The 14,152-nt window shown below is 40.7% G+C and overlaps 1 protein-coding gene across 2 annotated transcripts in view; it reads right to left on the bottom strand.

Annotated features, from left to right (window-relative positions):
* Positions 1 to 14,152, bottom strand: part of LOC124613573 (MLX-interacting protein) — a 403,061-nt gene that overhangs the window by 194,525 nt on the left and 194,384 nt on the right. For both annotated transcript variants that reach the window (XM_047142290.1, XM_047142297.1), the window contains exon 3: positions 3,822 to 3,895. In XM_047142290.1, the coding sequence (XP_046998246.1) occupies positions 3,822 to 3,895 (74 nt within the window). The remainder of the gene's footprint in view (positions 1 to 3,821; positions 3,896 to 14,152) is intronic.

Here is a 14,152-nt window from a genome sequence, read left to right as displayed (position 1 = left end):
ATCAACTAGTATATGCTGTGCATTCTTCTCAAAATTGTGTGTACTGTCTTCCAGCAAACCTATGTTCACAAAATGAAAATCTGTAAGCATGTAACAATCATTCTGCAATGAAAGAGGCATCATGGGACCATAGATAAACAGTCATAGATATATCAGATTGTATTACTGTATTAGATTACAGCACATAAGCTGACTGACTGGAGGGCACCAATACAAAAATCAGTGTTTGCAGGGATACTATGATGAGACTGCATCATATGACTAAATGGGAAATTTGCAGTAATCTGCAACAGGAAGAGAAATCAGTGTAATGAGAAAAGAGACAGTAGGCTGATAATTACTTCACATATAATCAAAATATGACTTCTGCTATCAACCAGTTTGTAGATAACTGATGGAAGAGGAATTGAAAAACTTAGGTACAGTCTAATGGAAAAAAAGGAATGCGAGTGACTAACATCCCATAATGGCAGGGTCATTAAACACAGAACACAAGCCAGGATTGTAGATGGTTGGGGTAAGGAAGTCAGTCATGGGAATTTCAAAGGAGCTATCCGTGCATTTGCTTCAATAGGCTTGGAGAAACTATGGAAATTCTAAAACTGGATGGCCATGTGAGGAATTAAATCCTTCTTCAGTGCTGTAACTACTGCACCACTTTACGGGGTTTGACTGTTATGTGGAACATGTACTGGAGTGCTATGAGAGTTGGTTATGGGATCATGTTTTGACATCAGCGTGCTTTGTAAGTCTGACTGCTCTGTTAGTTCATTATTCTTATCCTCTACCAGCCTTTGGCCCATGACTCCACCCCCATATGCATATGTCCAAACACACGCGCACCCCCCACCCCCCACGCGAGCACACGTGCACACACGTGCGTGTGCACAGACAGCTCATCCAGAGATAACACTGAACCTTGAACAATGGAGTACGCTCACCTTGCATTCATAATGAGATTCTTCCATTCTGAGGTAGTTCCAAACATGTAAAAGAGAAACAGTTCTAAAGGTATTGTGACTGGTGGTAGACGGACTTTTCCAGGGCAGTGGCACATACCTGAAACCTCACTCTATCCATCACTAAACTTTTATGATTGCTGTAATATGTGCTTGGATCATAATGAAACCATCTAGAAATAAATTAGTACGACTGACCTAGGTCACTGATGTGCTAGCATATTCCCGTACTGGTTGTAGACGGTACCAACACTGACTCTTACATTCACCAGCCCATGATGATATGGGACATTCCCATATTCCTTGTAAGAGACATTCACGTTGCTCCTTGGATTCAGAAGCCCATGATGTGACGGCTTGTTGCCTCATTTCTTGTACATGACGTTCACATCATCCCTCAGATTCAGCAACTTACGAAGTGCTGGCTCATTCCCTGATTCCCTGAAAGTGACATTTGTGTCGATGTTCATATTCACTTGCCCAAACTGTGGTGACACGTTCCCACATAACCTGTAGTCAATGAAATGATCGATAATCTGTTATTTCTTCATTATAGTTTTGCTTTTTACCGTGTCTCTGCTTAATCTGATCAAAAGATTTCTGTTTTGTTTGAGGCATATTGACAACAGTAGCTGATTGCCATTTCAAGAAAAGGGACTGTCTGTGACAACTGATTGATTCTCAACTGTTTTACATTTATGACCCCACAGAGGACGTTAATTGTATCTTTGGTACTCAACCACGTGGCATGATCTTTGGACTGAAACATTACTGGCTCCCTGCAGCACTCATTCTCACAATCCGCTTGACACAGTGAACAATGCAAGTACGAGGCAGTTTTGTGTTTCATACTGATATAGTAGAAGGGTAACTTACTCCCACTTATTTCCACAGAAATAATGAGTCATATGTATTCCATATTTGATTGTAATTGCTCCAGGTATTCCTAGAGTTATGCCTTTTTGCCCTTAACCCAACATTGGGGATTGTACTGGTGTCTTACTGTCATAGTAAGTCATGTCTGTGCCAAGTTGAGTAGAAATTACTTCAGGCATTACAGAAATACACTGATATGTCACTGGAATTGCACCATCACCCCTCAGTGTGAACCGTCATCAACAAGCCTAGTGACACTGAAAACTATGAATCTGATACTAATTCAACTGAATATTTTTACATGTCTGTGGTTCTCACCCCACTCCTGTTAGGGGCACACTACCTGACAGATTTTTGCATGAAGAACTATACAAATAATGATTCATGAATATAGAAAACTTGGTTGAACTGTTCCAGAAGTTCTTCTGTTATTCTACTATATCACCTCCTTTTCACACCCACCCCAATGAGAGGTAGGTGCTTCTTGCTCCCATAGTGCTTTTTTCAAGACAGTAGGTGATTTGTGTACCATACTTGGTTCAAATGGATCCATTGGTTTAGGAGCAGAAGTGGAATCTATGTATGCACATACTTGCATACAGGGTGGACGAGAAGTCTCTGAACCTGCTCGTATCGAATGCTAATACATTTTACATGTGCCTTAATGATTACCCATAACAAGTTGTCAGGTGTGGTGAGGTCAATACTTCTTTGTGGCCATTTCATGGGAGCTGGCGTTACTGATTAACCATGACCTATCCACTGTCCTGGAAAGTGTTCATTAACAAATTTGTGCACTGCAAAAGCTTAGTCAGCAGGTGCTCCATCTTGCAGCAACCATATGTGCAAAGTAGGCTCCAAGCAGACGTTGTTGTCCTCTGTATATCAAATTCCAAAGCACATTTACGTCTCGACTTTGTAGGAGATTGTTCAAGTGAGACAGAGACTACAGCACATGTTTGTTCTTGTCTTCTTCCTTTCACTCTGTGGCCTGTCTTTAACACTGCCAAAAGCAAAAGCACATCCTTCCCAATCCACAAGTGATGCCTTTCGTGGTGGAGCCTTATTAAATGTTCCAAAATGCTCCTGTAATCTTTCTCACGGTCTGCCCTGTGTGGTGCTGTTCATCATGACACATATACTTGTCACTACTGCCCTGTGTGGTGCTGTTCATGACCCATACACTTGTCACTAAGTGCTTCTTAATAGTGTAACTGTGACTGCTCATAACTGCAAAGGCACACCATTTAAAACTCAACTGAGACTACAAAAACATTTTTAAACATGTATTCCAACAATCGATAAGAAGTAACATAGCTACCAACCCGCATAACAACATTTAATAATAAACAGGGGTTACAGGAGTACATGGACGTCTTGCCCACACTGTACACACATACATACAAATGTACATAGAACGATTTTTTTTAAACATATAAATGTAGCAGAAACAGGAACAACCAACTACATTTCACTGGATTCTAGGACATGGAACAGTCACAAAATGGCAAGCAATAATTCATGACTAAAAAGAGCATTAAATTAATAATTCTGAAGCAAGGTTTAAGATGTTTCATACGTATCAGCATGTATAACTGCATGATCAATAACCTAAGACAGTTTAAAATTTTCAGAGAAAACACTACATTGTTTAGAAAACTGAACAGATAGTTTCAAAACCAAGCTAAATAATTATGTGCACTGTGTTGTGCACGTTTAATTAAAAGTAATAATTAGAATCTAGCACAAAACGGCAACTAATCAAATGGTAATTTTTTTAAAGACACAGTTGGGCATTTCAGAAAATGCTTTTGTTATTTCTTTAGTATTTCAACAAGCTTCTGGATTTCATGAGGAGCAACTGTTGTCTGATGAAGTGAAATTCTGTCGCGAGTTCACCTAATGAACCTTATCAACAGCATTTTAGACTTACACTCCACCAATATCCAAATCATCTTAGTCACTATTGAAAAATAATATGCATACCTCAGGTTTGTTGTGAGTATCGACATCAAGAGGAGATGCAAATTGACACACAAGTGTGTTCTGCTTTCTTATGACTGAAAACAAACAGAGAGAGATGTATCCCACTGAAATCAGCTGAAAAGAGGTAAATAATTTGACACACATTATCAATAAATATTAAAGTCTAAACTATAGGGGTGTTCAGTAAATAATGCAATACATTTTATTTTTCTAGGCCAATTTACGTTGGAAAAAATGCAGAATTTGATTTGTGACATCGTGAAATATTTTGTTGGATGTGGTACATGTAGCCTTGAAAATGAAGTCTGCAACCGAGGTGCATTCCACGCAGAGATGTGTCACCAAGTTCCTTTTGGCAGAAAACCGGACATAGCAGGTATTTAAAGGCACTTGCAGAATGTCTACAGAGACCTGGCACTGGGCAAAAGCACGGCAAGTTTGGGCAAGGCATCTCATCATCACAACAAGGTCATGCAAACCTGTTCGATCTCCTGCGTGCCGACTGGCCGCACACATCTGCGACTCCTGCAATTTTGGAATGAGCGGACACTCTATTCGAGGCAATCGATGGATCACAATCGAACACCTCACTTCACAACAGGATGCCCCTGCAGATAGGGCCAACACACTCATCCACCAGTTGGGATACTTGAAGGTGTTTGCTGCTGAGTTCCTGGACGCTTAACAGAAGATCATAAACAGCAAGGAAAGGCACCAAGATGTTGGCTCCAACAACAACCATTACAGTGGAACCATGCAGGCTTACACGCCTCCCCAATAGATGGTATAAGGCTGTTGCATTGAACAGATTTTATATTGAAAAACACGGTTTAGTAGGCAAGAGTGGGGAATAATATGGTGTATTGGAATCCTGAATAAAACCAACCTGCTTTTAGAAAGAAACATGTATTGCATTACTTACTGAACACTCCTTGTATTATATTTAAAATGAATCACTAGGATATCACTTTCATGCATCAGTAGTTGAACAAAGACAGGACATTTAAAATTACTGGCTAATTTTATAACGCTATATTTTACGAAAACTGCCACCATCTCAAATAGAAACTGCAAATGTGGACAGTACAATATTACTGCGTATATGCCATCTATAGATAAATACACTCCTGGAAATTGAAATAAGAACACTGTGAATTCATTGTCCCAGGAAGGGGAAACTTTATTGACACATTCCTGGGGTCAGATACATCACATGATCACACTGACAGAACCACAGGCACATAGACACAGGCAACAGAGCATGCACAATGTCGGCACTAGTACAGTGTAAATCCACCTTTCGCAGCAATGCAGGCTGCTATTCTCCCATGGAGACGATCGTAGAGATGCTGGATGTAGTCCTGTGGAACGGCTTTCCATGCCATTTCCACCTGGCGCCTCAGTTGGACCAGCGTTCGTGCTGGACGTGCAGACCGCGTGAGACGACGCTTCAACCAGTCCCAAACATGCTCAATGGGGGACAGATCCGGAGATCTTGCTGGCCAGGGTAGTTGACTTACACCTTCTAGAGCACGTTGGGTGGCACGGGATACATGCGGACGTGCATTGTCCTGTTGGAACAGCAAGTTCCCTTGCCGGTCTAGGAATGGTAGAACGATGGGTTCGATGACGGTTTGGATGTACCGTGCACTATTCAGTGTCCCCTCGACGATCACCAGTGGTGTACGGCCAGTGTAGGAGATCGCTCCCCACACCATGATGCCGGGTGTTGGCCCTGTGTGCCTCGGTCGTATGCAGTCCTGATTGTGGCGCTCACCTGCACGGCGCCAGACACGCATACGACCATCATTGGCACCAAGTCAGAAGCGACTCTCATCGCTGAAGACGATACGTCTCCATTCGTCCCTCCATTCACGCCTGTCGCGACACCACTGGAGGCGGGCTGCACGATGTTGGGGCGTGAGCGGAAGACGGCCTAACGGTGTGCGGGACCGTAGCCCAGCTTCATGGAGACGGTTGCGAATGGTCCTCGCCGATACCCCAGGAGCAACAGTGTCCCTAATTTGCTGGGAAGTGGCGGTGCGGTCCCCTACGGCACTGAGTAGGATCCTACGGTCTTGGCGTGCATCCGTGCGTCGCTGCGGTCCGGTCCCAGGTCGACGGGCACGTGCACCTTCCGCCGACCACTGGCGACAACATCGATGTACTGTGGAGACCTCACGCCCCACGTGTCGAGCAATTCGGCGGTACGTCCACCCGGCCTCCCGCAAGCCCACTATACGCCCTGGCTCAAAGTCCGTCAACTGCACATACGGTTCACGTCCACGCTGTCACGGCATGCTACCAGTGTTAAAGACTGCGATGGAGCTCCGTATGCCACGGCAAACTGGCTGACACTGACGGCGGCGGTGCACAAATGCTGCGCAGCTAGCGCCATTCGACGGCCAACACCGCGGTTCCTGGTGTGTCCGCTGTGCCGTGCGTGTGATCATTGCTTGTACAGCCCTCTCGCAGTGTCCGGAGCAAGTATGGTGGGTCAGACACACCGGTGTCAATGTGTTCTTTTTTCCATTTCCAGGAGTGTATGTGCAGTATTGTTCTTTCTGGAGAATGTAGCAATGTTGCCAACTGGTGTACTTTCAAAGATGAACAACAATCAACTGCAGCTTCACTATCATTTATATGACAATCTGGACAGTATGCTCCTCATATGACACCAACCCAACTGGGAGATCACATGTGAGATCGTAAGTGAATATGCAGTTGACAAAAGTATGTGAAAATTTGCTACAGGGCCCAGAAAAATGAGTCCTTCAGCTGTTGCACATACATAAGTGTTATGGTAGCTGTTGACAAGAATGCTGCACAAAGTATAACTTAATGATCATGTAAAGAGGCAAGAATTTTATACTAATTCTATAGTTATAATTGAGTAGTGTTTATGAATAATAAAGTGACAGTCAATTTACCTGGATAAGCCAACTATGTTCAGCTATGGGGATCCGATAAACCAGTAGCTACATTGAGATTAAATGTGACAGCTAAACAATGAAGCAGTTTTGTGCACCTTCTACACGATATAATGCGCCAGTTCTGGTCACATCACTTAATTTGTGTACACCCTTTTGTATAAAAGGAGCATTATCAGGCAGTATTTGTTTTGTTCGTAACACAGCTTCGGGACTGTTCACCTATCATTGTTTTAGTAGCATAAAGTAGAGCTGGATAAATGACTTAAGTTGTAGCTAACATTCTCTGTTAACTGTGAGATGACTGTGGATATCAATAACTTCATTAACTTAAAAAGTCAGTTGTTTTCTGTTTGAGTTCTCTACTAAATGTTGAAGTATACATTTTTATACCAGATAAACTAAGCCTGTAGTAATCCACAAATAATTCCCCTTTTTTTATTTCTTCTCTCATACTTTCTTGTTTAAGGTCCTTTCTAATATCTACATTCCTTACTCTGTCCATTCATGTTTTTCCCTTAACTGCTCTGAGAAATTCCATTTCCCCTGCTTGCAGGCTGCTCCAGTCCCTTTCTGTCGTTGTCCATGTTTCTCCTCCAAAGGTGATCATAAGTAAATAGTAACTCTTATACATAAGGAATTTTGCTTTTTCCTTATTCCAAATCAGGTGTTTTATTTGTTCGGCACAAATTGCCTCCCTTCTGTAACCTCTTATTAATTTTGTTGGTTATTCTTCCATCATTACATATTTCACACCCTAAATAAGTGAAACTGTCTACCCCTTTGAGGAGTGTTCCATTCAAAGTAATATTCCCATTGACACCTTTGTCTCTTCCAAATACCATTACTTCACTCTTATATTTATTTATTTTTAATCCATACCTTTACATTATTTCCTTCCACACATCAAGCTGTAACTGTACATCTACCACTTTATCGCCTCATATTACCATATCATCTGCAAAAATCATCTTTTTGCCTTTTTCTTTTACTATAACTACCTTATTCATTCCCTCCATCACAACATTAAAAAGTGCAGGAGATAGAATACTTCCTTGTTTAAGTCCTTGTCTTATTTCGAAGAATTGTATCATCTGTACATTGCCTTTATTACATTAATGTATCCATCTTCTATACCTATCTTCTTCACTTCTTCCCACAGCCTTTCCCTGTTAACTGAGTCATATGCTTTTTCTATAAAAACAATTATCATCCTTTTGTATACTCCCAACTTTTTTGTATCAGTTGACAGAAAATACCAGCTTGATTGTGCTTCTTCCTTTCCTAAACCCATGCTGTTCTTCACTTAGCTCCACTTCTCTTTTCACTTATTCAATTTAGTAAAATTCTTACAAAAATATTGGCTGTATGATTCATAAGGGTTATTCATCTGTAGTTTTTACAAACACTTTTAATCCCTTTTTTGAAGATGGGAACAATGTCTCCTCTTCTCAAATCGTCAGGTACTGTACTATTTCTCCACACACTTGACAGTACTCTACACAGCCACAGCATTCCCACTGGACCTGCTGCTGTTATCATGTCCACTGATACTCCATCAGGTCTTGGGGCTTTCTCCCCATTCGTCATCTTCACAGCTACTTCCATTTCTTCCTGTGTAATTTGACCTAATCCTGCTTCCCAACTTCTCTCAATTACTCCAGTATTTGTTGTTTCCTGGTGTACCTGCTCCTCAGCATTTAATAGTTTCTTAAAATGTTCTCTCCAAAGATCTTTTCTATTCTCTGGATGTTCAATCACAGTACCGTCCTCTCTTTCCATCTTCATTGGTACTTCAGAAGCCTTCCTTTTATTTTTCATCATTTTATAGAACATTTTCTTATTGCTCTTAACATCATCTTCAAGATTTTTGTAAACTCTTCCCATGCCCTTTTATTTGCTGTTTCCACTATTTCTTTGTGCTATTTCTTTTCCTCTATGTATCTTTTATGGTCCTCGTCATCTTCAGTTTCCCACCGCTTTCTCCATGCTTCATTTTTTCTTCTAACTGCCTGGATTGTGGTATCATCCCACCAACTTGTCTGTCTTACGTTTTCCTTTTCAGATGTTTTACCACATACTTTTTGTGCTCTTACGACTAGAGTGTCTTTGAATAAACTCCATTCTTTTTCTGCATCGTAGAAAACTTCTTTTGGAAATTTTTGTGATTAATTCTCTATACTTCTCATATCCTCATCACTTTCTTCTATTTTCTGTTTTTGACACATTGATTCATTTTCCATTGTCCCACCAGTAATCTATGGTCTCCATCTACACTCACATTTGGAATTATTCACATTTGTTACTTTCTCTTCCCATTCCCTATCTACTAGAATATAATCAATTACACTCTTGGTTCTTCCATCCCAACTGTATCTGGTGATAACATGACTTTCTCTCCTCATAAACCAACTGTTTGCTATTTTCATTCCATTCCTCTGGCACAAATCCAGAAGTTTTTCCCCTTCTTCATTTCTGCCTCCATATCCAAAACATCCCAATACTTACTCAAATCCCTTTCTGTCTTTGCCTACCTGTGCATTATGTAATTCTCTGACTCATTTTCAAAGTACATCTTCTCTTCTTCACTACATTCCACTTGAGGTACATAAATCTGGATAACTTTTATTGTTTCTTTTTGGAATCTCAGGTTTAAGATTATGATCCTTCCTGATATATATCTCACACTTTCAATACAGTTTTGTACATTCTTATTCACCATCACTGCCACACCATTTCTTCCACACCTATTATTCCTCACTCCAGTATAGTTTTCCTCCTCCTCTCAAATTATTCTCACCTTTTCCCTTCCATTTCGTTTTGCTTAATCCCAAAATATCTAACTTTCTCTCTGTTAGTACATCTGTCATTTCTTCCATTTTTCCACTGCGGGTTAGTACATTAAGGGTGGCAGTATTTAGGTTATTTTTTAGTCCATTTGATTTCATCATCTTGTCCTGATGAATATCATCAGATCTCCCATCATTTGCACCAGTACTTGAAGAAGTAGTTGGGTCAAATCCTGAGTGGTTCGTTCCGAGGCTCCTCTGTGTTTTGAAAGCAATATATGTAGACTTTCCTACTGGCTTGTTAGGCCGAACGCAAGAAAAGATTTTCTGTTGGGATTGTCTCCCTTAGCCTTTGGAGTTTCTCCTCCATCACAAGGCAGTGGTTCCCTTCTAATTTAATCTCATGAAAGGAGGGTTGCCTCATCTGCCAGTTCGCTGTTCCGTAGTCTTTCCTCTACACCATCACTGCCATTAAGGTCTTCACCCATAACCCTAGGCATGTGTTCTGTGTTATACCCCAGGGGATTGGGTCCCTGCCTGAACTCAGCCATCGTATCACTGCCTTTGATTGTGGCACCATACAAAATCATTAACCCGGCTCCAGGAGGTACTCTACTCCTCCGCTGAGGTAATTCCTGTCTGGTGCATCCATGTCGCAGGGGTGGGCATCCTACACTTCAGTAGGTGGCAAGAAGTAACTGGGACAACTTTCCTAATTATTGAAACTTCCTGGCAGATTAAAACTGTTAGGACCGAAATCGGGAACCTTTGCCTTTGCGGGCAAGTGCTCTAACAGCTGAGCTTCCCAAGCACGACTCACGACCCGTCCTCACAACCTTATTTCCACAAGTACCTCATCTCCTACCTTCCTAACTACACACAAGTTCTCCTGCAAAACTTGCAGGACTAGCACTACTGGAAGAATGGATATTGCAGAGACATGGCTTAGCCACAGTTCTCCTGCGAGTTTCTCCTGCAAGTTTCGCATGAGAACTTCTGTGAAGTTAGGAAGGTAGGAGACGAGGTACTGGTGGAAGTACAGTTGTGAGGGCGGGTTGTGAGTCGTGCTTGGGTAGCTCAGTTGGTAGAGCACTTGCCACGAAAGGCAAAGGTCCCGAGTTCGAGTCTCGGTCTGACACACTGATTTAATCTGCCAAAAAGTTTCAAAATCAGCACACACTCCACTACAGAGTGAAAATTTCATTCTGGATACCTAATTATTATCTGGAGCTGTCATAACTGATTATGAGTGTCATAATTTATTTTAATAACAACAGACACCATGCTTTAACTGTTCATTGTAATGCGCACTTCAACTTCTATCAAACTATTTGGCCTTGCATACATACTCACCATACAGTATTTGTACTTCCATGTCAATAAAAGCTTATTTTTAACTGGGATACAATTACTGGGGTTCAATATTCTTACTGCTATGGAAATAATCCTTCCTGGCATTGTAACAATTTCAGAACATATTATCCTTTCTTAATTCTGATTAATGTGTAATTTGATGCTCAATCCTCAGTCACAAAAATATTGCATAAATGAGTTGACAGTCAATCTGTAGTTCAGTTACATGTCTTGGGTGATATTCTGTGGCACTACACTAGATGGAGAAAATTAATAGCAGTAGAAACTTCTACCACAATAACAGAATTACAAATTAATTTATAAACGCAGAGGATCTACAATAAAGATTTATTTTTATGGTGAAATAATAGAATTTTCACACACTTTCAAAACTTTCTGCCTCAGTTTCAAGAACTAAATTATAAATTATGTTTTGACTCACAGCTCAGAGGAAACACTGCCAATTTTCTGATCTAGTAGATACCAGAATGTTAGTCAGGCATCTACGCTAATGGCACAATTCAGCAGATACTTGAATTGGCTATTAATAACCATAATATTAATTATAATCACATACTAAACTCTGAATTGTACAAAATGTGGGGCTATTGGTACCATCAGTACTCTTAGTTCGTCCATGGGGATAGCCTCAGAGGTTAATATCAATTTCCTTCATATTATAAATATTTCACTTGTAAAATTTAGTCAACACATGATGTTCCAGTACATTACATATTAGAAGTGAGACAGAACGTTAGATTTGTTTCTCAAGACATATAACACTGTCATACATCACCTCTGACCTTTCTGTACATCAAACATGCCACCAAGTGACACATGCACAAGATGGGGTCATGTGACAACCAATCAGTATTCTCCACACTTATAGAAACTATGGACTTACAAAAGAGGAATTTGACAAGCAATGTCCCAAAGGCACACCTGATTCAATGCAATCATATATGTACATGAAATTTGCCTGTAGGGTGTTGTGGTTGGTTGGTAGCAATATCAATACATTATTGTATTACTATTATTAATGTGTGATGTAAACTTAAAACTTTTCTAACAGTTCTTCATGATACTGAAATTTTTCTGTCTGAGGTTGAGTGCAATGATCTCTCATTTGGCTCTCCATGTTATATCTACAGTCACCCTTCAACTGAAAAAAATTAACTTAGATGAGGAAATTGGAAAGTGTGTGTGACACAGACTAAACAAAATCTGTTGAATGAACTACGGCTCTATCGGATTCCATAAGATATATGAAATAGATGTGGACATAACTACCAGTAAGATACAAATGAAGTCCAAGACTATTGATTTTCTGCTGCTGTCACACTTACAATTGAATTTTGGTACCTTCGTAGAGCCTTTCTGCCTGTATTAGATTATGCCAGTTTCGAGTAAAATCCACTGTGGTCATAATATCTTTCAGCTGACTATTCACCATCAAAGAGGTCTTACCAGGAACTGAGAGACTGCCTAGAAAACCACTGTCTTTTCTTTAGTGCACCATCCTCAAAATGTTGGTTCATCCACTACTACACCCCTTCTGCAGATCTCTTGCATCATCCTACACTTCTTGTATCTGTAAAGACACTTTCTTTCTCCACTGATGTCACGAGAGCCAGACCAACCGTACAGAAGGCAGCATGTTGTCAGTAGAAAAGCAGTAACACCAGAAAGGGTCAGTCAGAAGAGCTCTGTCACTTTGAATGTGGACTAGTCAGTGGATGTCACCTGAACTGCATCTGCATCTCCATCTCCATAGCAGAGGATACACTGTACTACTACTAGTTATTTCCTTTCCTTGTCCATTCAGATATGATTTGTTCTGTGCATTACAATAACAAGTAGTAATTATAAGAACCAAAGCTGCAGAGCAAGGGAAAAATGACTGTCTGTCTCTATGCCTCTGTATGAGCCCTAATTTCTATTATTTTTAAATATCCACCAGTGACATTTCAACCCTTCTAAAACTGTTCAACAAGATTGTCGGTTATATGATTGTGAAGTGGAAACACATAGGAAGGAACACAACTAGCCCAGACAGACTTCATGCACTAACAGACAGGGACCTTGGAGCACTGCGGAGGGTTACTGTAAATAATCACACAAAATCAGTGGAGGGGAATCACTTGTGAGTTACGGAGTGCTACCAGCAGTCCATCTAGCACAATCACTACATGCAGGGAGTTAAAAAGAATGAGGTACAAAGGTCGAGCAGCTCCTTGGAAGCCACTTATTTCTGTTGTCAATGCTTTGTGATGCTTGACGTAATTTAAAGATTGATGTTACTGAACAGTGGATGATTGGAAACAAGTTACTTGGAGTGCTCAGACACATTACCTGCCACAACATGCAGTGTTAACAGTAAAGTATGCAAGAAACATTGTTGTTACGGTATGACAGTGTTTATTGTGGTTATGATGTGGTAGCCTTATTGCACTGGCAAAAATGCTAAATGTGGAAGGATATGAACACATTTTACAGCACTGTGTACTGTGCTCAACAGACACACAGTTTGGAGATGATGGTTGATTTTATCAGCATGAATCTGCATCCTTCCATAAAAAACTCTCTGTGAAGCAATGGTTTTTGGACAGTAACAATCCTAAAATGGACTGGCCTGCCCAGAATACTGACCTCAAGTCAATGGAACACCTTTCGGATGAGTTAGAATGTTGACTTTGCTCCATACTGCAGTGTCAATGTCACTACTTTCTTTGGTTTGGGCTCTTGAGGAAGAACGGGTGGCCATTCCTCCACAGACATTCAGACACCTCACTGAAAGTGACCCCAGCAGAGTTAAGTGTCCAGACACTTTTGATGAGATAAGTGTACATCAGTATGCTGCAAGCCAGAGTACAGCATGGGGCAGAGATATATAAAGTACAAGTATCTTTCAATGATTTTTTAAATTAGTGTTGGCAGTAATGAATGACTTATGCTACACTTGGCCCAAATTTCTGTAACTTCGATTTCACGGTCATTATGTGGGTTTTAAGATGGATGAAGCAGCATGCTCATTGGTCACTGGCTAATAATGTATGCTCCTAGAATTATTATTGTAATGCACAGAAAAAATCATATCGTTTTAACTTCTAGCTGCACAGCAAAAATTCTTGTCAAGTACAATGGCTCATTGCTGATGAAAGTGCCAAACAGTCTATCCCCCCCCCCCCCCCCCCCAATCCCATATTTTCTAGCATGAGACTACAACTACGACGAGGGTCAGCCACCATTTTTGCACCAA

This window comes from Schistocerca americana, chromosome 1, assembly GCF_021461395.2.
Source record: "Schistocerca americana isolate TAMUIC-IGC-003095 chromosome 1, iqSchAmer2.1, whole genome shotgun sequence".
Taxonomy (NCBI): Eukaryota; Metazoa; Arthropoda; class Insecta; order Orthoptera; family Acrididae; genus Schistocerca; species Schistocerca americana.
This window is presented reverse-complemented; position numbering and strand designations above follow the sequence as displayed.